The 22,355-nt window shown below is 46.5% G+C and overlaps 6 protein-coding genes across 6 annotated transcripts; 3 read left to right on the top strand and 3 right to left on the bottom strand.

Annotated features, from left to right (window-relative positions):
* Positions 1 to 257: 257 nt before the first annotated feature.
* Positions 258 to 1,017, top strand: F5Y00DRAFT_258457 (60S ribosomal protein L33; the record flags this gene model as incomplete). The annotated part of the gene is made up of 5 exons (XM_048010709.1): positions 258 to 282; positions 430 to 439; positions 607 to 702; positions 759 to 859; positions 920 to 1,017. The coding sequence occupies 5 exons, from the start codon at positions 258 to 260 to the stop codon at positions 1,015 to 1,017; spliced, it is 330 nt and encodes a 109-aa protein (XP_047868537.1).
* A 5,735-nt stretch (positions 1,018 to 6,752) lies between these two features.
* On the top strand, positions 6,753 to 8,391 carry F5Y00DRAFT_273178 (uncharacterized protein; the record flags this gene model as incomplete). The annotated part of the gene is made up of 3 exons (XM_048013125.1): positions 6,753 to 7,134; positions 7,204 to 7,287; positions 7,341 to 8,391. The coding sequence occupies 3 exons, from the start codon at positions 6,753 to 6,755 to the stop codon at positions 8,141 to 8,143; spliced, it is 1,269 nt and encodes a 422-aa protein (XP_047868536.1). The 3' UTR covers positions 8,144 to 8,391.
* Positions 8,392 to 8,880: 489 nt separating this feature from the next.
* F5Y00DRAFT_227123 (uncharacterized protein) lies at positions 8,881 to 10,201 on the bottom strand. The gene is made up of 4 exons (XM_048006433.1): positions 10,092 to 10,201; positions 9,735 to 10,012; positions 9,484 to 9,575; positions 8,881 to 9,309 (listed from the first exon to the last, which is right to left on the bottom strand). The coding sequence occupies exons 2-4, from the start codon at positions 9,839 to 9,841 to the stop codon at positions 9,176 to 9,178; spliced, it is 333 nt and encodes a 110-aa protein (XP_047868535.1). The 5' UTR covers positions 9,842 to 10,012; positions 10,092 to 10,201; the 3' UTR covers positions 8,881 to 9,175.
* A 430-nt stretch (positions 10,202 to 10,631) lies between these two features.
* F5Y00DRAFT_273176 (SNF2 family N-terminal domain-containing protein) lies at positions 10,632 to 14,818 on the top strand. Its single transcript, XM_048013124.1, has 2 exons — positions 10,632 to 13,372; positions 13,425 to 14,818. The coding sequence occupies exons 1-2, from the start codon at positions 10,928 to 10,930 to the stop codon at positions 14,739 to 14,741; spliced, it is 3,762 nt and encodes a 1,253-aa protein (XP_047868534.1). The 5' UTR covers positions 10,632 to 10,927; the 3' UTR covers positions 14,742 to 14,818.
* A 1,819-nt stretch (positions 14,819 to 16,637) lies between these two features.
* On the bottom strand, positions 16,638 to 19,203 carry F5Y00DRAFT_227117 (Protoporphyrinogen oxidase). Its single transcript, XM_048006432.1, has 3 exons — positions 18,615 to 19,203; positions 17,874 to 18,536; positions 16,638 to 17,808 (listed from the first exon to the last, which is right to left on the bottom strand). The coding sequence occupies exons 1-3, from the start codon at positions 19,116 to 19,118 to the stop codon at positions 16,993 to 16,995; spliced, it is 1,983 nt and encodes a 660-aa protein (XP_047868533.1). The 5' UTR covers positions 19,119 to 19,203; the 3' UTR covers positions 16,638 to 16,992.
* Positions 19,204 to 19,444: 241 nt separating this feature from the next.
* Positions 19,445 to 21,707, bottom strand: F5Y00DRAFT_227114 (uncharacterized protein). The gene is made up of 2 exons (XM_048006431.1): positions 20,945 to 21,707; positions 19,445 to 20,881 (listed from the first exon to the last, which is right to left on the bottom strand). The coding sequence occupies exons 1-2, from the start codon at positions 21,334 to 21,336 to the stop codon at positions 19,741 to 19,743; spliced, it is 1,533 nt and encodes a 510-aa protein (XP_047868532.1). The 5' UTR covers positions 21,337 to 21,707; the 3' UTR covers positions 19,445 to 19,740.
* Between the last annotated feature and the right edge of the window lie 648 nt (positions 21,708 to 22,355).

Genomic DNA, 22,355 nt, shown 5'->3' with positions numbered 1-22,355 from the left:
GAAATTCTCAGCCACCACATCAAAGTCAAAAAAATGTTTTTTTCTGTGGTTGCAACAGGGCTTCGCTTAGCACTTCGCACCAATCCATCTCCATCAATCAACCTCCATCGTCAAGCCTAACCCACCTTGAGATTTGGTCGTCACAACATTCGACGACAGAAACTCGCCCAGCGTACAAAGGTCTTCTTCTGCGAAAGACTTCTCCCGGATTCCAGTACCATTTCGGATTTCTGAGAGCCGCGGAAAACTCAGTCAAGATGCCTTCAGAAGCAGGTCACAGATGTAAGTACTATGATTATCTACAGGGTTGATCCGGCATTATCGCGATCGCGTAAAGCACTTCCCTTCGCGCCTCCCAATTTAATGACATGAGTCTACTCGGAAAAAACGTCAATTATTAAAATATATACTAATTTGTCTTGCCTATAGTATACGTCAAGTGAGTAGTTATATGAATTATTTACCCTCGAGCCAATTCCTTTGCGAGAACGACCGGGGGTTTCCCCCGATATTCCGACCGCTTTTTCATAGGAATTCACGACGACATTGTTCAATCGGGCACATATAGGAGAATGAAGCAAAGACTGACTGGGATTTGTATTTTAGGGGACGTCACCTAAGCTACCAACGTAGCCGACACACCACCCACCCCAAGACGAGCTTGATCAAGATCGAGGGTGTCGATGACACCAACGCCGCCAAGTAGGTTTGGGAACTATCAACACTACTTCAGCTTGAACCTAACATATTTGGCACAGCTTCTACCTAGGAAAGAAGGTCGCGTATGTCTACAAGGGCCAGAGGGAGATCCGCGGAACCAAGATCCGCGTGATCTGGGGCAAGGTCACCCGACCTCACGGTATGTCTCTTCTACCTACTTCACCGTTCCAAAAGATATTATGCTAATAATTACATTCAGGCAACTCCGGCGTCGTCCGAGCGAAGTTCGCCACTCCCCTCCCCTCCAAGTCTTTCGGTGCTTCAGTTCGTATCATGCTCTACCCTTCGTCGATATAAGATGGGATAGGGCCGGAGTTGGTAGTGTGGACGGTTCTCATGATTGGCTGCATCTGGGTTAGGCAAGGTATCAGGCTCCAGCCTTGCGTCTAGCATCAACAATTAAAAAGAAAGAATTCCTGCAATTGCATGGAGTCTCGTCTGTGAATTGCTGATTTGGCATCGGTTTCCTTTTAACGAGAACATGATATTCGATCCCCCGGAGCCGGGAATGCGACAGAGGATGGGATAGTTTTTGAACTTCCCTCCGGGTATTGCGATCAACCGACGATGTATCGAGAATGATTCAGGATGGGCGGTATCGGATATTGAACTCACGGAATGGATCAGATTGTCAAATATCAGTGGCATAGCTAATTACATGCGTTACTTCATACATATTTCCACGAGCAGTTCAGGGAACGTGACGGATAAAGGTTATAGATTTGCGGAGCGGATAATACGCGAGTCTGTTTTAACCTCTAAGACTTACTATGTCTAGGTATTTCAAGTTCCTATACTCCTACACAAGACATTAAGGCTATACTCAGATCTGGGCCAACCTGACATAAGCAAGACCGCGCCGATTTATTGCCATGGCAGTGCAAGACAAGTGATATCGTAAGTCACAGGTTATATGTGAAACCAAGAGGCTCTGGAGGGGGGATAACTTGAATAGGACAAAGAGCTTGCAGACGGATTTTCGTCATATTTGAACCCGAGCCATCTGATCTACCCCAGACACGTAGTCAACCTTATCGAGCTTAAGGACCATCCTAAGTTCATGAGCTAAGCAGTCCGAAATTCTATAGATGAAAAGAACAATACACGTCGACAGTGGGGTCAAGAAGTCGGGGACGATACGGGTAGCTGCGGCAGGCTACTTGCAGCGGGCGTCAGAACGAGAAAGCTGACGTTCGTGATATGCGGAATAACGTAGGCACCCGCGCCCACGGGTCCGGAGTTTATTAATAGGCTACACGTTCTCGGTGTAGGTTAGGTAGGTAGGTAGGCGTAGACGTACGCCAGTTTAGTTCCGGTATTACCCTGGAAAGAAATGCGTGGGGAGTTTAGGGTTTGAGTTTGCGATAATCTTAGGTTACCTTGTTTTACGATGAGATGAGATGAGATCGTATAGCAAGGTTTTGCGAGGGTTTTCCTTAAGAGTGTTATATACACTACTTACTCTTGATTCAAAGACGGCATGCTTATTACTTGGTCCGTTGATATTATTAAGTAATACCTATTCCGAATTCAAGCCTATTATACATCTCATGTATCGTGTTGTATGTCGTTAAAAGGTATGCTGTATAAACTGGATAAGGCTGGCTACTCGTCCTTCCAGGCGTGAAGCTACCTAAGCTATGGTATACGCAATACCGAAGTCCTTCAAGATTCAAATTCCGAATATACAAATTAGATAGATTCCTACCGACAATTATCTTCCCCAGAAAAAAAACATGCTCGCTTCGGAGCTCCGGAGGTCATGTCATCGTGTTTGACTACGAACCTCCGTTTATTTTTCAATATAACCATGAGCCGATCATTGTTTTACCATGTCATACAGCAGGACAATCCAGATCCAACCTTGGGAATTCCGAGATGCCCGTTATCAATCAAATAATAGGTAATAAACAGCATGCATGCTCGTGATCCAATATGGTAGCCAATATAAAATGTCCGTTCAATAGACCACAACATCCAATCACGTGAAACGAATATCATATACTTTTCTTACATTATCGCTTAGCCGCCGCATACATGGAGAGCGGTCTTACTCGGCCTTCGCATTTGCAAGATTGACTACCTACCTACATATACTGATCAGCAGGGGCCCCTAGCATACGGAGGCGAAAGTATGCTGCTGCTCCTTAGGTGCGTCTGTCGTCTGAAAGGAAAGAAAAAAAATTATATTCTTGGACGGGTAAAACCTTGATTTCTGAGTGATCGGGGGTTGCGACATTCTCAGCCTATGTAGGAGTGATAGAAGACGTCTGTGGCTTCGGGTAGCTGGAAGGTTATCTCGTTTTCAGTTGTCTTGTGGGCGTCTTTCTCTCGACAGGATTAGGTAGTGAAGATAAGCCGATGTGGGTGGGTGTGTGCCAGATGCCAGTGCAGAGTTGCATTGCCATTGGGGGCTACCGCGCGGCCAATACACCATCATTATTTCCTCTATCGGTAGTGTTTCCAAAAATGAGAGGCCAGGCTGCATATGGTTGTCTCTTAGTCAGGACTGGTTGAGCAAGACCATGGTCGTATTTTGCGACCCGCTATGCATGGGAGAACTAGGACAAGGAGGAGTCGAGTCCGTTTGGTAGGAATTTCTACGTGAGAAAAAAGAAGATTCAATGTTCGGGAGAGACGGATGCATATGCTATCCCATCTACCCATGCGTGTAGTATGAAGGAGATACCTAACTGCACTCTTTTGAGTTTGGTTCCAACTTAAACCGACCGATGCCTATCAGGGGGGACGGACTAGACTTAACTACATATGTAGATGTGCGAAGCTATTCGTTGCCGTGTCACGAATCACACAAATACGACCTCTCCAAGTGACTTTAGACCGACCTTTTGGGAACTCCTTACTTAGATGGCCATATCATACAAGCACTTAGACACGGGTTAATCTAGCTGTACCTCTTCCATAGAACAAGTTAATATTATTAGTGTATTCCCGCAGGGTAGATCTTGGCGATATGTATGCAATATGCAATATTCTTTTGGCCCTGTGCTGATCTCTGCGTGGTGGTGGATGACACCAAACTTGTTCAGGAACGATGACGAGTTGTTGATGGTGTCCATTCGTAATCACATCGGAGTCTAGGCCGAGTCTCGCCAAAGCTAGCCGCAGCTTTTGTCGCTCTTCTGCTCGGATAGGATAGGAAATAGTAAAATGTGGAATTCGGTCAGCGTTGTTTTACTTGATTGCCGAATGCGGAAGTATAGCCCTGGTATATTTCTTAGATTTCTTCTCGATGATGAGATAAACCGGGCCTTTTTCAACAAATCTATTAAAACAAGTGTTTGCCAGTGAATTCTCCGGATTTTAAAAGAAATCTTTCTTGCTTAGAAAAGAAACCCAAAATAATATTCACTTGAAATACGTCGGAACATTGACATAATTCCCGGGCTTCCGTTTTCTGTAAAATACTATGTATTTGATCTGTAAGGGCGAAATTTCTTATTATTACTCTCGTTCACACGCGAGCAAAGAGGTGGTGGAATGGAATGGTAATTCGTATTCCCCATGGTGACGATTCAATGGGGGCAGTGCCAGCTTTTCCCCACCTCCGCTTTTAGGCAAAGGACAGTTAGGGATCGGTCGATCACGGCAGGGCCAGAAGCTATGTAGTATAGAGCCTACAATTAGTACCTGATGGGTTGTTCGACTTGACAACTAGAATGAAAGTTTTCTGCTGCAAGCTCTTTAGCGTTGTCGATGTGTTGGTTAGAGGACTTATGACTGGAACCGAATTAAACACGTCGAGTACCGAAAGAGATCCCTGACTTGAGTTTTATATTGTGAGGCGAGGTTGATCTTATTATCTACCTAGGTACCTACGCTACCGAGGTAGACAAATGATGAAATCTTTAAGCGCTTTCTACGTGTAAAAGGTAGATGAGTAATAAAAATCAAAGGCCACAGTGGTGTTGCAGGAAGCGAAGGTAGTTTCTTTTTGAATGAACTGGTTGGTTGGTGGAGTGATGATATCTGCCCAGCCATTATCCCTGTTTAAGTCTGTCTCCGCTATCGATAGCCTATCTTGACCTATCCTAGGCCGAGATGTACGAGATGTACGAGGTACGTACCGCATATGGGAACTGAACTAGAAACATTCCCGTCTATACTACTTCGTACCCTTGTCAGGCCACCCACGCTGACATGCATCTTTGCCTCTTCTAGGGCCACATTAAGAAAGACATCAGGTATTGGAAGATTCCGTGAGACTGGGACGAGATCGGTCGTTTAATGTAATTCTTCCCCGTCCTACTTCGACTTATTACACTACTTCTTTCTCTACTACACATTTACGCCTTTCACTCGCTGTATGGCAATCTATCCAATGCGTTGTCTCTATTACACTCGCTTTATATCTACCTAGTATTCATTCACTTATCAAGGCTTCAAGGCTTCAAGGCCTCAAGTCTTCTGCAGAGTACACTAATACGTCGTCTAATTTTTATGTGAATTTCAATACAATATCTACAATACCTGCAATACCTGCAATACCCAATCGGCGATCTACCATACTCGAGGCTTGCAGAGCTATACGAAACAGATAGACAAGTTAACAAGCCAACTCGTAAGCGTCAATTGTGACAACTCGACAAGCAGCCCCTCGATCCACTGTTCGATTTTCCTCTTAGCCCTCCTCCCCAGGTCGCATAACTGGCGGAAGGATAGAGCGAATCCCTACCTTCAGCGATCGTTTCTGAAACAACCCATTACTATTTAAAAATTGGCGGCAGCGGGAAATCGCTAATTGACGTCACCAAAATTTCATCGTCATTCTCAATCGCACGTGTAAGCCGTGCAAGAATAATCGTCTGATCTAACTCAGTTGAAGTTCGGCAGCGGCAGCAACGGGTACAACGGGTACCACGGATGCAAACTCTCTTCAATAGGAGATCTCAATCTATAAAAATTCAATCGTTAAAATCATCCAATAAATCAACCAATCATTCGACTTATCATTTAGTTAAGTGACTTCGGTCGTACCACTGGGGGATTCACTTACATACCAGCATACCACATCTGGCCGTTTGAATACCACATACGGGTACATACCCGCCCACACAAAGAGAAATAGATCGCCAAGGCACCGGAGTTGATACGTATTGTGTGCAATACGACAGTCGAAGAACGAGTGATTTTGGTTGGTAGTCAAGTTGTTATTCGGTCAGGTTCTGATCTTATTCTATTGGACAAAGCCATTGGCATCTGGCGAGGCAACGTAATTGCTGGCACTGCCCAGAAACGCCATTATTACCCTTGTCCTGGACTTGTATCCCAGCCACGCGAAACCACATTTCCTTGAATTTGGCCCATCCTGAGACGACTAATAAGCTTCGAGGTACCGTACCTGATCCATCACTCACCACCCACCACCCACCAACAGTCCTGTTGACATTAAGAACTTGCAACCCGCATAAGAAAAAAAAAGATAGCAACGCAAGCAACGCAACCACCGCCTGATCCTGCATACCAGTACTCTACTTAGTCAGTGCGAAGGTCGCACAACACCACGCATAGCCATTACATACAGACATACAGAGACGCCATACATATTGTAGATCAGTGTCCTGCATCAATATTTCTGATAAGACGAAAAACAACCAAATCCGAGGTTCCGGGCCCCGATAGTCTTGTCAGATATCAAGCCGCTTTTCACTTTGTCTAGCACAGTGTTGATTAAGGTCTTTGAAGATCTTAGTCTTTGACTGACAGAGATACCCGGGAGACCCGCACCAGTTACCGCTTGCAAGGGTCACTCACTGCTCTTATCGCAAAAAGAAAAGAAAGGAAAAAAAAAAGTAGCTACACATACCTTACAGCAGCTGAGCAGCAGCCCGTCTGCGATAAGAAAAGGCCGTCAAATTCAAGATTACGCTTTCCACGATCGCTTCCTTGCATATCACAATCGAACGCCGATCCACTCGCCCATCGTTTCTGGCTTCTCCGTCTCCACCAGTGGACAATCTTTTTCAGGGATCAAGAGCGATAAAACATTTGGCCTTTGCCTATCCGAGACAATGGCGTCTACAAGTTACAGCCATCACCCTCTGCCCACGCCGCCGCAGCAAGGGCAATACCGCGACGAATCTTACCAACAACAAGTTCCCGTTCCTCCACATCACTACTATCAACAACAACAGCAGCAACAACAACAACAACAACTAAGGCAGCAGCAACGGCAGCAGCCAGTGATACCCGTAAAGCCTTCCGAGCCGCAGAAACCAGAGCGGGTCCGACCGAAGTCAAGAGCGTTTAGTTTTCGGTCCGATAAATCTCACAGGAGCTCGAACTCTCATAACAAGAACAACAACAACGCTCATGAGACATCAGCCGAGAAGGAAGCCAATCGACTTCACGGCAAAACTGACCCTACACTAGCTATGACTGAACTAGAACCATGTGCGTTGCCATATCTTTCCCGAACCGTATATTTAAACACTTGACGGCGTATACTGACCTGAAATATAGCTATGGAAGCGCAATCCAAAGGGGGTATTAATCCGGCCTCCCTGCGCTCCTTCCAACACAAGGATATTTATGGCAACCCAATTAGTCAGTATAATGTCTATATATCTAGTTATTTCTAATGCTAACCGTTGTTTAAGCCGATCCCGACCGATCGAATCCTACTCGAAGCCGATCGGAACGGCCTCTTGATACCATTCGAGCTTTCGAAGCTGCCATTGATGGCGCATACAGCCGCCAATCAGATACTGCGTCAGTAGCTAATTTTAGCAGGCGAGGAAGTTATTACGGAAGTGAGCAATATATCTCTCCATCACCCTCACCTAATTATGTGTACACCATCTCACAGAAGACACCATTAGACAACGGTCCGCGCTTTCCCCAAGATAGTTACTACGGAGGTCGACCGAATTCTGGGTTCCGACCAGAAAGTACGATGTACGATCCCAGACAGGCCGTAATTAATCACCGAGAAAGCTACCACGAAGGATACGAAAACGCTCCATACGGTCATGGTAACCCGGGTCCGAGAAATAGATATTCGAGAATGCAGTCCGATCCGTACGCGAACCCCCGTGTGGTTGTCGATAAGAACGTCTACCCCATGCCGAACAATCACCGCTCGTATGAGACAGTTGCGTCCGGTTCCGGTAGTGGAAGTTTAGCTGAGCCGGCGGGATATCAGACTGATCCCACTAGTAGCGATAATAGTTCAATCGATCGCCGTTCGCCACCAAAACGACAGGAACCAGTAAACGACTATGGCATTAGCTTTGGTCAGGCAACGCAAACCCCAAATCTGGGGCTCGCACCACCTAATCCACGTAAAGAGAATGGAATATTAAGGAAGCCATCAAAAGCTGCGGCACCTAGCGGGCACTCGGAAGAGCGACCACAGTCGGAGAAGCGAAAGAGTTGGTTTAAGCGATTTGGGAAATCCTAGGCCTATTAACGAACGAGTCGATATTGCTTCTGCGATGGAATTATTCACACATATTAATGCCTCTTTTAAGATACCCCTTGTCTCTACGACATCCGACATTCCCATGAATAATTTTTTTATGTTATAACCCCGATCGGGGTGCAATTCTAGAAGATACAGTTTTGACGATCATTGATGGACCAGAGGTTATGGATTGACCCGGATATGTGTACCCTAAATGTTGAGTAGGGTTCGAAGATGAAGTTCATAAGGACGAATTTTGCGACATTAAGCATCTGGTATGGTGTTTCTTACTGAAACGTCGCATTTGCGGGCACGGGAGGAGGCTTTGGTGAAATATGAATATGATAAGGTAGCATCAGAAAGGGGAGTTGGAGTTGGTGGAGGGTTATGTTCACGATGTTAGGAATATTTGGAGGATCGGGCGAGATTCCTCGTCTCATAGTCTATCGTCTATCCTTAATACCCCTATTCTTCATGACCCCATTACGGGCGGATATATGCGAGTCCCACGTGGTATGTGGAAAAGGGATCGGACAGGCAAGGGTATACCGCACTCAGTGGCTTACCAGAAGCCATCCGTTAGAATACAAATGTCGCATTTGACTCATTTGACTGGATGTCAATTTCACAATATGGCATGGCAAACTCTTCCAAGCGTAAATCCTTATCAAACCTACGGGAGAATAGTACTTACGAAATAGGCCACGTAACTAATAAAGATATTACCAAGGAGGAATTCCGAATACAAATGCTTCCATTTCCGAGGTGGTATCACTCGTAGTGATGTTAGCATGCTATGTGCTAAATGCTTGTAACCGAAGGCACATATGTGTGGTACCTAAGGCATGATTCCTTCGATTTTTCCGGGCTGAGATATGGTTTTGGGAAAGACATAGACCGCCGTTACTTTCCTAGCGTGTTTACACATCTAGTTAATAAGTCTAGCCCCCCGAATATAGCAACCCATAGTGAGAACAACTTCCCATATAACTAGAGATATCTTGAAGTAAAGTTCTTGGATATCTTTGATTAATCCTTCTTCCCCTCCTTCTTCTTCGCGGCCAGCTGTTCTGACTGGTCTTCATTCATGGCTACAATCACGTAGCCTACAAGGACAACGTTTGCCATGATAGCTGCAAGGGCTCCCGCGTACGTGGAGTTCCCTAGGTAGTCAATACTTGTTAGCGCGCTTGGAAAGAGTAATGTAGTAGGTAGATTGATACGTCGCGTGGCTAGGTACGTATTATGCAGTGCTTGCAAACTGGTGAAGATAAGAAAAGAAAACAAGGATATTATAATGGAGGAGGAAGGGACATGGGCGGGCGCTTCGGCTTTACCTTTGAAGATGGTGTTCACTGTTAAGAAGTAAGACCCAATTGGTATGACTACCATGGCGAAGGTGAAGGCTAGCAATTTGATAATTACGTCGCTATTGGCAGTGTTAGATTGACTAACTATGCTATTTCACGTTCGTAATAGGGGGGAGCTGGCTGAGAGTAAGGAGTAAGTCTAGAAGGCAAGAGGGTTGATGATGTTATGAGACAGTTAAACGTTCGGTGAACTCGACTTCATTTAGGTAGGCACTTACATTGGAACGGCTGGCGCGGTGCTGCTCGATTGTTCCTGCCCGGGGGTACTGTCGTCATCTTTGTCGAGGATGGTTTTCTGTGTGGAAACGATACGACGAGTAGCCATTGTCTTTCGTATTTCTTTTTTTTCCTCTTCTTTTTCTCTTTGGGTTTGATTTTAGCAATTAACGTCGGCAGTTGTTTTAACTGCTGCTGCTGAGATTGTTATGTTAACTTGGGTAGGTAGCTGTGAATTAACAATCTTATTGTGGTTTGTACTGGTTGTACTGAGGCTCATCTAGACACGGCAGCACGGGTCCTGGCATCAGTGAGGCTCAAGGAATTGATGGATAAGAGTGGGGCTTCTATGTACCTACGTATATTGGTCTATTCAAAAGCTGCCTGTTTTAAGGTTGGCTAGCAGTATTCCGTACATAAACTTCAATTATTACCTTCAATGGGATGTAGCCGGTAGGTTGGATGGGCCGATAACAGAAGGAGCTTTGACCTATATCACCCTAGGATTTACATAACTAGTGTATATACGTACCCGACGTATAAAGATACCTAGGTACCTATTGAGCAATGTACCTACCTAAGTATCTTGTTCCTCAATCTGCGCACCTTTTGATCTAGCCTTTGTCCATTGAAACAAACAAAACCGGAAAATATGATGAATGGGTGCATATCCACAATCAAAGTCTCTATATCTTCAAAAAATGTCCTTCTAATTCTCAAGTATTCGGTTCAATATCTCTGTCAGCATACGGTCCAGGTACGAAATCAATTAAACTTTTTTATGTACCGTCAGCTGATAGCGCGCCTGTAGCGCTGGCGGACCCATAATTTACCGCGTCAAGGCGCGTGCACCCACTTTATCTCCTGTGCGTTTAACGTCGAAAAAAGAAAAAAAGTCACTTTTATTTTTAATCTAATAACCTTCCTAAATCCTCTGTGCCAACCTCTCCAGTTTACAGACTCGTATAGCCCACCCACAGACCGTTCATTCTAACGATATCTAGCTCTCGGCATGAGCTCTCGCCTGATTGCACTTGCCTATTCTTCTTCACAGAATCATCATTCATTCACGATAAATAATCAAGCCTACCTACCTACCTAATACTCTCTTATCTTAACCTCAAGCCAGATATCTACATTGTGAAACTACTAGTCCCTAGTACGATATATTACTTCCAAGTATCCGTTCTTTAAAATGGGACGGCCATCTCCGTCGATCTCGGGCAAAGGCTCTACCTCAATCCCTGGTACTCCAGGATTAAGTCGGAAAGGCCAGCCCAGCTGTCGAGCACAGGGCTCCAGCGCGGTGTATATTGAGATAGATGATGATGACATCGACGAACTTGCTAATGATGGAGTCTCACCGTATTTCACTCAGCCAACGCAAATAGTTAACAGAGCTACTCAACCTACTCAAATAGTAAACCGAGCTCCGCAACTGCCATCTTCTCCTTTGGTGCCTGATACGCCACGTACAGCTATTGAAGTGCCTGCTTCGTCTCCATTCCAGGCCGAGAGTCGGGCAAAGCCCTCGGATGTACTAGTTAAGAAGCCTGGAGTAGCAAGTAGAGTAGGATCATTAATGGCGCCAGCGGGAACGTCATTCAGACCACCTACGATGCATAAACCACCGCAGAAAGCTGGCGCTTCCGCAGGCCGGCGAGACTATATAGATATATCGGATGATGATCTATTAGAGGACTATAAGAAGCAGGATAGCTCAGATGACGAAACACCCACTCGGGGGGATATACGCCCTTCATCTTTCGCGAAGAACCCATCGTTCCCGGTTTCGAGAACAGGAGCTACGTGGTTTGAAAATGCGGACATCTCTCTTAATGATATTCGTGATATCAGACTTCGGCACTTGACAAGTCAAGTCTACAAGATTGTCCAAAGGGCTGTACCTGGAATTACCATTCGGGCCTGCAAGGAAGCATTGCAGAAGGATGTCGGCTGGCAAGTTTCGAAAGCCGTGGATTCATTGACGGGAAGGCCAACCAAGTCTCTTTCGGTGTCGAAAGCTACAAGTGCATTGTCCAACAACACCTGTAACACTGCAAGCACTAAACGTGCACCTGGCGACGATGAATACCTCGCATTGACCCCCACCTCTTTAGATACCTCAGGGTGCGATGCCCCTCGAAATAGTTTGCAAACTTTTTTGAAAAAGCTTCCAACTTCTGCAAATTCAACCAAGTCTTCTTCTCAAACTTCAGTACAACTTTCTCGCACACAAAGTTCGAGCAACTCAATTCTTTCAAGCAATTCAATTACATCAAACACATCTAACAACAATCCACCTCGCAGACGTCTTGTACAAGGACGAAAACATTCTTCAACGCCATCTGCAATATTCTCTATATCATCTTCACCTACTTCAACTATTACTAGTCTAACACAATCAAGAGAGTCATCGCCAGACGACAGTCTCGATATGAAGACCAGATCATCTGCTGCTCAGGCGGCTGCGTCTAAGGCAATGCCTCGCGGTCGCCGACTCATGCAGGGTCGTCGCAATAAGACTCCCGATCCTGATTCAGATTCCGAGTCAGACTCACTCCCCTCTATAACCCGACTTGCTCAATCTCGTAAGAGACAATCGGGTGTAGAAGATCTACCCCCAATGAAGAAATCTAAGATTGACAAGAGTGAGATTCAATCGCGAAAGAGAGGTTCGGATCAATTAGAGCCTGAAGCTTCCGACCTTCCTACCCCCCCTAACAAGAAGACAAAAGTTGATACACCCAAGAAGCGTAAGGCTGATGAAGAACTTGAGCGTGATGAGCTTAAAGCGGACGAGGTTTATGAAATCTCTGACGAAGACTCTAACCCCGACCCCGACGAACTTGTGGAAGATCTCTCTAATGTCCTCGAGTATCTCAACACCTGTGCTATTGAGAATCTGGGCCGCATGATTGGTTCTACAGCAGACGCCCAGCTGATGGGCAGTTCTCGTCCTTTCAAGTCTATTGCCGATGCCGAGAAAGTCTCGCGACAGGACAAGGCCAAATCAAAGAAGAAGATTAGAATGGTCAACATCGGCGAGAACATTGTAGAGAAGCTGAAGTCCTGGTTACAGGCATGCGAAGCAGCAACAGCTGTCATCGACGAGTGTGATAGAAGAGGAGCGGAGATAAATAGTATCATGTCCACCTGGAGTCTTGATAAGAATGGCGAGTCCAAAGACGAGGCATCTACTCTGGTTCGGCTACCGATTGAAGAGAAGCCCGAGCTGATGGCCGAGAACATCAAGCTCAAGTCCTATCAGATGGTTGGACTCAACTGGATGGACTTGCTGCGCAGAAAAGGTTACGGCGGCATTCTCGCTGACGACATGGGCCTCGGCAAGACTTGCCAGGTCATCTCATTCATCGCTCACCTAGTCAAGTCGGAGCGCAAGCCGGGTTCTAGACCGCCTTGGCCGAATCTAATAGTTGTGCCGTCGAGTACCTTCGAGAACTGGATAAAGGAATTCGAAACCTTTGCCCCTGGTGTCTCGGTCTTGGCGTACACAGGCTCAAGCCGCAGAGGGATCTCTCCTAGAACTGCAAAGCAGCACCACGTCGTCCTAACCACCTACCCGCAAATTGAAAGACAGCGCGAGGACCTTAAGTTCCTCCAAGCTATAGAGCCATATGTTTGTGAACCCATTCCATTTATGTATATGAGCTTGACTAACTAATGTTTAGGCCGCCATATTCGACGAGGGCCACAAACTCAAGAACCAGAGCACCCTCATTTATAAGCAGATGATGCGGGTACCGACTGAATGGCGCCTTATCCTCAGCGGTACGCCTGTACAGAACAATCTAAAAGAACTCCTCACCATCCTCCGCTTTATCGAACCCGACATGTTCGACAAGGACAAGTTCAATGCGCTCAATACAATCTTCGAAGCCAAGGTCCCCAGCAAAGATGTTCTTAACTTTGCAGCGCTTGCGTCAGAACGTGTTGAACGTGCCCGTGCAGTCATGGCTCCATTCATTCTGCAGAGACGAAAGGAAGAAGTCCTCGCTCTACCTCCTAAGACGGAGCGCCTCGAAATCGTGGGGATGCATGAAACACAGAAAGAGATCTATGATTCGATCAAAGGCAAATACGTACTACCGAACGGCGTCAAGAAGGCTAAAAAGGATGCGCACCAATGGGTGTCACTCCGAAAGGCGGCAATCCACCATCAACTCTTCCGTCATCATTTTACCGATAAAATGGTCTTGGAGATGGTAGATATTTTGTGGAAGCATTATCCTGCTAAGGAACTCGGTGTCGAGGACAAAGACGAGCGCTACAAGAAACGTTTCACGGATACTTTCTTGGACAAGACCGACTTCCAACTGCACCTCGACTGCAAATATTTTAAGCGAATCCGACATTATGATGTTCCTGATCGATCATGGGAGGATAGCCCCAAGGTCCAAAAGCTCTTAGAACTTGTACGCGGCTATATGAAGAACGGTGATCGTGTATTGGTATTCAGCCGTTTTGAAATTGTGGTAGATATCCTACGAGAAGCTCTACACTATGCGGATATCCCGTATTGCTGTATTACAGGAACCACCGATACGGCAGATCGGTTCCCGGAGATTCAGCGCTTCACGAACGACCCCGATATCCCCGTTTTCCTCATTACCACTGTGGCTGGTGGCACTGGACTGAACCTTACTGCGGCGAACAAGATCATCCTCTTCGATCAGTCGGATAATCCGCAAGAAGACGTGCAGGCATCCAACCGTGCCCACAGGATCGGACAGACGAGACCAGTAGAGATAATCCGTTTCATCACAGAGAAGTCGGTAGAGTGCCTCATCTACAACTCGTGCGTCAAGAAGCTAGTCCTTGCTGCCCGCGTCGAAAGAGTCTGGGGCGTAGAAGAAGAAGAGGAAGAATCTGTGGAAGAGCAGTGCAAGAAGCGTATGCTCTTGGGAGACGAAGAATATAAGCCGATCGACCCACCTGAAGTGCTTGAAGCACTTGAGGTGTCTGGAGCATCCAAGGCTACCAAGTAGTCCTAGTTCGAGCCCGCTACCACGCCCATCTAAAACGGCAGACTACCTTCTTCGAAAGGCCTCTGCCGGATCATACGATGTATGATATGCATATACGTTATTAGCTCCCGACATTGGCTCTTTTCATTAGGACTCGTCCTTGGGTTCCTTGTCGTTAGATCTTGTTAGATCTCATCGTTAGTATCGTTGTCGACTTATCCGACAACCCACGTCTTTTCCAGCTAGCAAGAAAAAAAGAAGAAAAAACAGGGAAAAAAAAAAAAGGTCTTCCTATGACACACATATTGAGGCATGATACACGACATGTCAAGAACTCCTTTTTATTCCTGGCTTCTGCAGCATATACCTGAGTAGTCGCCATTGTCTGAGAGGGTTGATACCTCAAAGAGCAACCGTCTTTACAGCACATACCTGTATTGACTCTATTGATCAGAGATACCCGATCTATTGGAAGAACATTGTTTGTCTTCGCAACACGTACCTGCTCAGATCTCACAATCGAGTATTTCGCACACAATCCCGACATTCTATTTAAGCATACGAAGCACATCTGCTATCTTCCGTCAGAATTCATCGGCTAGAGAGCCTTTGTTCTCCGAAGATCTACGAATGGACTCGAACATCATAGTACCATTCTTCTCCCGGACAATCACCACATCATTTATTACGATACACATTTGGACTGTGACAATACACAATCCGCCTATGATTAGTTTGGGTGTCTGTTTTCTGATGGACCTATTGCATACTTCGATACCTTATACAACCTCTATCAATACTCGATGCGCCATGTCACGGCGCAACCTACCTAGCATCACCGCCCGTCATCGCAGTATGTACCTGCCCTGACCACATCCGTCAACATGTATCACCGTTCAAAACGTTTTTAAGCAGTGCATTGTGTACTTTTGCTTACCAATATCCCATGAGGGAGTACCTAAACTATCCACCACAGTAGCGAGTGCCATCCTTATCAGGATTTTAGGCTGGGGGCCTACTTTCCCGGATGGACTAACTGGATATGCGACACGACATGAAAGTGATTCCATATTCCAGGCCATCGTTTCTCTTTGCAGTATATACTTGCACTGACCTTACGAGCGAGAAGAGAGCATGGTACCTTGGGTTGCTACCGACCCGTTTACGATGCAGAACACATTTACCTTACCATAATACCACGAATAACCACACCCCCACGATGTCACGAAGCCGGAGAAGATACCCCGAACCCACACCCAAGTATTTTGGTTGGGGCCAATTTTCCTGGCCGAGTTTAAGACTAAATATATACTTGGCAATACAACACGGCCTACCTAAAGAATACCGAGAAACTATCACCTCATTCTCGTACCCTACGACACCACACTACCTTATCAACGAGAGAAGACACCACGACCTCTCACTGTTAACGCCACGGCACTTGGGCATATATGATAAAAGGGCACTAACATAAATGAGCCCATCCTTCAACCCAGAATAAGGCCCACATATACACATCCAGCGCGGGAGACGATCAGCGTAAGAATTGTATTTTTTTTCTTTTGCCAGCGTTACCAGCGTTACAAAAGAAAAAGAGAGAAAAGGAGGCACGTATAGAATTGTACGAAGTGATACCCCATAAATATAGACTATAGACATAATAGAGGGCAACGGCCATCCCGTGCGGCATTGTACATACATGCACACATACATTACAGCATTAGCTTAGGCGTTGGGTTAGGGCTGAATGATCATTGAGCAGATTTCTGGATTAAAAATCAATTTCCCCAGTCTTGTATCTTTAGACTTGTGATATAAAAAATTGTTTTTTCCAGTCGTGAGCTTCGCAACATGGAATTATAAAAGTGACTTAAAGCATACCTAGGCACCCAGGTACTTTTATCTACGTTGCCCAAGGTGATTGATTGATTGATCTAACTTGAGCTATGGGATGTAAATCGGAAATTGTTCAAAACCAATATAGATGGGAAAGAAGTATTTTAGGTGGTATGTAGGCCAAACTCGTCGCTTAACCGAGTTGTTGTGTCATTCGCTATGGTATGGGTAGTAAGTACTACTGCTGGTATTCACATAGTATCATAACCCCCGTAGGCGTATATAATATCCTAATCTCCCAATGCACCATTAATTACATCTCCACGTACAACACACTACCGGTCCCCTGTCCCCGGTCCCCCTTTTCTAAAGCTAGGTAGGTACCCAAGTCATGCATAGGTTAGGTAATATTCACATATCCATCCACCTATCCGTCTCAAGGTCTTTTTACCTGAGCGCGGAGCAGAGTATTTAAATACGGCTTGGAGAAAGCCTCGAGCCCCGTAGCGCCGACGTGGTCCGGCACATTGTTGGCGAGCGCGGGCTCCATGGAGTGAATCAAAGTGCCAATGTCGATGGGCTCGTCGTCCTCAAGCTCGAACCAAGGGGGGCCGCGGCCGCGGGCGACGCGCATGGCGGCTTCGAAACCGGCGCGCATGGCTGGCATCACCCCGATGCTCGTGTAGCTGGGGCCGGCCACGGTGAGGTGGCCCTTAAAGACGTCGAGGAGGTCGTAGTGCGCGGCTTTCATGCGCTCGTGGTGCCCTACGTAGTGTTGTGGCAGACATTCGCGGCATAGGCGCACGTACGAGACGGGCTCTTCATCCACGGGGATGTTGAGATGGCGCTGGACGGCTTGCAGAGCCATCGCGCGCCCCATCTCTTCGGTTGGGTAATGGGTCCAGCCGTCCCAATAGTGGCCGCCCAGCATTACGGTGAGCTTTGTACCCGGACTATTATTGCGCATCTCGATTTCCGAATCGAAAAGCACGCCTAGTACGCACTCGTCGTTGTCGGGTGTCGTGGTTGGTACAAGGTAACCGAAGCCGCGATTGTCTCCGAGCAGGTCTGGATTTGGGAACCAAAGATTAACAACCATGATAGTTACGGCGTGAGTATCTTCCAGGGAGGGGAGACTATGTTTAGGTTGAACCAGTTCGGCGAGATGCTTGGAGAAAAGGGTGCTGATTACTTGGTCGTATTGCCTCGTTTGTTGCCGCTTTTCTTTGTTCGCCGTAATCGTTGAAGCTACCTATAGAAGTTCAGCATCAGAGCATACTTCTATATAATACTCTTGGGTGAGTCCAGAAAGCCTACCGACACTTGGCCACTTTCATATTTCAAAGAAGTAACTTGACTACTAGCTTTGATCGTTACATTTTTCTGATTCTTTAAATCTTGAATTAAACTGTTCGAGAGGGTGAGGAGGCCATCTTCAAACGCAATAGTGGCCACACCAGCCTTCTCAAACAACTCCCGGATCTTATAACGATTAGGACTGCTCATGAGGCTACGAATAAGAATCGGATCCTTGGCTTCCACCAAGACAGTGCCAGGCTCACTCTGAAATTTGTGCGAACGCCAGAGAGATTTGAATATCGTCTGCCTCGCACTCAATTTGTATACGTCGCCGCCGTATATGCCATGCATCATGCCTGATACTATATTCTTAACTGGCCGATCGTCTCCGAAAAGCCTACCTAAAAACTCGCCCACGGATTCATCTTCAAATGTCGAAGAATCACGCAAAGAACCAGGCGATTTCTTCCGTGACAGGTAAGCTTTAAAAATGGATTTCAAGGCCCCAAAGCCCCCGTCATAGAGGGGTTCAGTAAGAAAGGATTCGACAGCATGGTAAACGTTCTCCAGAGTGATAGCAGTTGTCGGTACCTTGACTAGGTGGTCTGGGTAATATATATAACGAGCAGGGGGAGGGCCTTTACGACCTAGAACTTTCTTCTCGATGCCCAAGTTTAGCAACTGAAGTAGGGGATGTAACCATTAGCGAAGCTCTTATTTTGTCGAAAAAGGCCCAGTCGCGCGAAGGTGTATACCCACTACATCGTAGAAGACGAGGATCTCGGGATTTAAACCTCCAATCCGAAGCACGCGCGGACCAGACTGGAACAAGACTTTATCAGACTTGTCGTGTGTCGATACCAAGTTCCCAGATATCCATCCACCGAGTTTAGGAGACGCATCGTATAGCGTGATATGCGCGTTCTTGGCATGACGGGCTAAGTAGTGTGCCGTAGTCAACCCAGTGATGCCGCCACCAAGAACGGCGATTTCCCGTGTCTTGCCATTGCGCGTTTTGGCGGTTGCAAATGTCTGGCTTTGAACCCAATGAACCCGAGGGGGCTTCCCAGATCGAGAGCAAGCAACCTGCTTTCGAATTGACGAGTGAAGAAGACTACTCGGAGTCACCAGGGAGCTTAGCTGTCGTGAGGTCGGAGATGTCGATATTCGAGTAGATATTCGAGTAGGAGAACCATGTCGTGCATTGCGGTATGTAGACCTCAGAAGACTTACGAGAACGTCTTCTGAGTGTTTGGGAGTCATTGCATACGTAGTATAGCTGGCCGTAGCATTGAAGGTGGCATGTTGAAGTTTACCTCGGAGAAATGTACGAGAAATGTACGGAGTGGCGTGGTGAATTCGAGCTGCCACTGCTTTACATAGAAATTACTTTAACCGTAGGTACTTTGTACTTCGTACCTACCTTTTAGGTACATAAGTCGAAGCTGCCCCGTTGAATAGTCCCAACACCTATGTACCTAGGTACCTATATATACCATACGTAACTATTGCTTAAATGTTCATATCTCTTATGTACCTAATGAATAAAGTCACATTAGTTAGTTATAGTAAAGTAAAGACTCGAGATGAATTGGAAATCTTTGTATTATTGTTCATTCAAGTCACAAAATGCATCTGGGTATATTGTAATGTACTGATGTACTGAAGTCCCTTGACTTTTCCTATCACCGACCTAACGCCTGTATCAATAGCAATTCTAGAATTGAGAATTTCCCCCTCAGTCCTCAGACCTCAGACCTCAGACCTCCCTCCCCTATCCCTCATTCGCTCGTTGAGAATGTTGATTCATTGCCACCCTTTCCCACTTCTGCTGCATCATCGTAAATTCTATCCATCGCGAAAACATTCCCCTTTCCCTCAAAATTCACATGATAGTATCAGTTGTTGCTGCTGCTTCTTGGCCCGACCCAGTCTCTCCACCGGGCACAAGAAGCTCCTCGAGGCCATTCGCATCCACAAATTTCCTTTCGCTCACATGCTCTCTTGTTCCATCAGCAGTCCAGACCTTATCCTGAAATGTTCCCCTTTGTCCCTCTTCGTGCTTGTATGGGCAGAAACGGTTGGTACATGGCTTGTACTTGCACATGGTCTGGAGATGAGTGAACTTGCATCCCTCCACAGCGCAATCGCCTCCATTCCGGCAAGGGGGCATATCCGGGTGCTTAAAAGGGCAGCTCGGGTTGGTGCAATTAGGATAGAACTTGCATTCTTGCTCATTCTGATGCGCGCGCCTGGTTGCCGGTGAGGGATGGCGACCTACACACTTCCGATTTTTGCATGCCGCGCCGTATGAACAGACATCGCTAACATCAACCGTGGTATTCGGCGGTGCCGCCGGAGACTGATGAGCGAACTTGCAATCCCTGTTGGTACATGACAAGTTGAATTTGCAAACCATCGTCTCGGGGTTAGGCGGTTCACGTCTAGCCTGCGTCATATCAACGTCTTCCTTGTCGGCACCCGTCTCGTTGACAATATGCCCATCTCCCTGGTGGAATTTGTGACCGTTGACATGGCCTCCTCGCCTACCACCTCGCGGGTTTTGTACCCGGTCGAAAAGCGACCTTCCGTTAGGTCTTCCATTAGGCTGGCTCTGCTGGGTAAGCTGCTGATACATCTGCCCCATCATTTGGTTCTGCTGTTGGAGGAGCTGGAATAATTGCTCCGGAGTACCGCCGCCAGACATCATCCAATTCATATCATTGCCCAGATTAGGCATTCCATTGGCGTCGTGCATATTCGGTAAGGCTCCACCAGCTTGACCTAGATGAGCAGCAAACCCAGCCGCACGGTTGTTAGCTGCACGATTGTTGGTACGTCCGAAACCGCCCCTCGGCCCGGTAGGAGGTGCTCGATGGGAGTTGATCCTTTCATTGCCAGTTCCTCGGACGCGGTGCAACACATTGTCGTGACTACGATCCATAGCCTTGCTCATCTGTCCGAGCATCCGCTTTTCTCGGTTGCCTCGCATATTGGGATTTCTCATAGATCTAGGACCTGTGGGACTGGTTCGTGTTAGCTTACGTTAAAAGGCATAAGGAGATGAAATTCTAATAGTAAGAACTTACGCGTTAAGCTCGGGACCGTCGAGGGACATAGTCATATCCGCATCCTGTTCTGCGGAAGACGGCGCGTTTTGGGGAACTCCAACACCGTTGTTTCCCAATTGCTGGGGCGGGGCTCCGTTTAGTTGAGAGTTCAAAGACTCAATCTGGTCAAAGAGCCACTTCGCGAAGTCTCGTGCGCCAGGGTCGTCAGGGCCAAGGCTAAGAAGATCGCCAGCTAATTCGGCAGCAATCTGATCCTGAGTTTTACCATTAACAAGCATCAAAATGATATATTCGGACAGCGCGCTGTCGTCGGCGCCACCTGATGCCCAGCCCACTTCCACCAGCTTCGGCTGGATTGCCATGTTAAGCGCATCCGCCAGTGGCGTATTCATAGAAACCTCGATAGACATCTTGGGCTAACTCTATTTTCGACGTAAAGTAGATTATTGGAAGGTGTAGGTAGGTAATAGTCGGCGAAAGATACTGTTATAGGGTAAGAATATGAAAGCGATCCGCGCGTCAAGTTAGATCGCGAGGCGACAGCGGTGGCAAAGCACCACAACACGGATTAATAGGGTTGTTGTTGTTGTTGAGGTTTGTGATTTTCGACGAAGACTCGGCGCAGTGAGTAACGGTGTAAATCGTCAAATAGACGTGTCGGATTACCTAGGTAGCAAGCGTCAATGCTGTTGTCGGGGAAAAAAAAAAGAATGACGTTGTTGGAGGTGAGAGGATCTAGAGGAGGCCGGAATATGGGAGAGCAATTTCCCTTGTCACAATGGCACGCACCGCCTCAAATATAGATAAAGAATAGCAAGTACACTTGTACCTTCAACCACTAAAGATTACCAGGCAGGATTATGTAACCAATCTAGGTAGCAGTTGTGCCTGCCTGTGGGTAGTCCGTGCGGAATAGTCACGTGTGTGACTCAGCAAGTCCGAGCGTCAATGATAAACGTAACCTTCTTGCTTGCTTAACTACCTCCTAATTTGAAAGTTTTGTTTTTTTAATTCGCATTTCCCAATGAGGATTAATGTCAAAACTTTCCTAAGTTAAATTCGGTCTGTAGGGTGGTCGGATTTCCACGCTAGTAAAACCTTACGAGTTTGCATTTACCCTATTGGCTCGAGTTTAGCCGTAATATCCAAATGCGGTTAGTTGGCAGCAAAGGTAGAATACGTATCCCGTAAACTCACGATAGCCTCAACATTTTACTTATTGCGCTGTAGGTAATCGGAATCTAAAACTGAAGCCATCGGCTTTGGTTTTCAACGTATTTAATTGGAAAGTTTTCGCCGGCAAAACTTTCCAAGTAGCACAACAAGTTGTGCTACACGGCATTTTATAAGTACCTAAATATCCTACGGTAATACCTAGGTAGTTAATATATCTTCAAGCTCATTCATACCTAATAGCATCAATAAATTA

The sequence above is a fragment of the Daldinia vernicosa genome (genome assembly GCF_022497035.1).
Source record: "Daldinia vernicosa strain CBS 139.73 unplaced genomic scaffold F5Y00scaffold_6, whole genome shotgun sequence".
NCBI classification, from domain to species: Eukaryota; Fungi; Ascomycota; class Sordariomycetes; order Xylariales; family Hypoxylaceae; genus Daldinia; species Daldinia vernicosa.
Note: the sequence above shows the minus strand (reverse complement) of the source record. Positions and strands in the feature narration are given on the sequence as shown.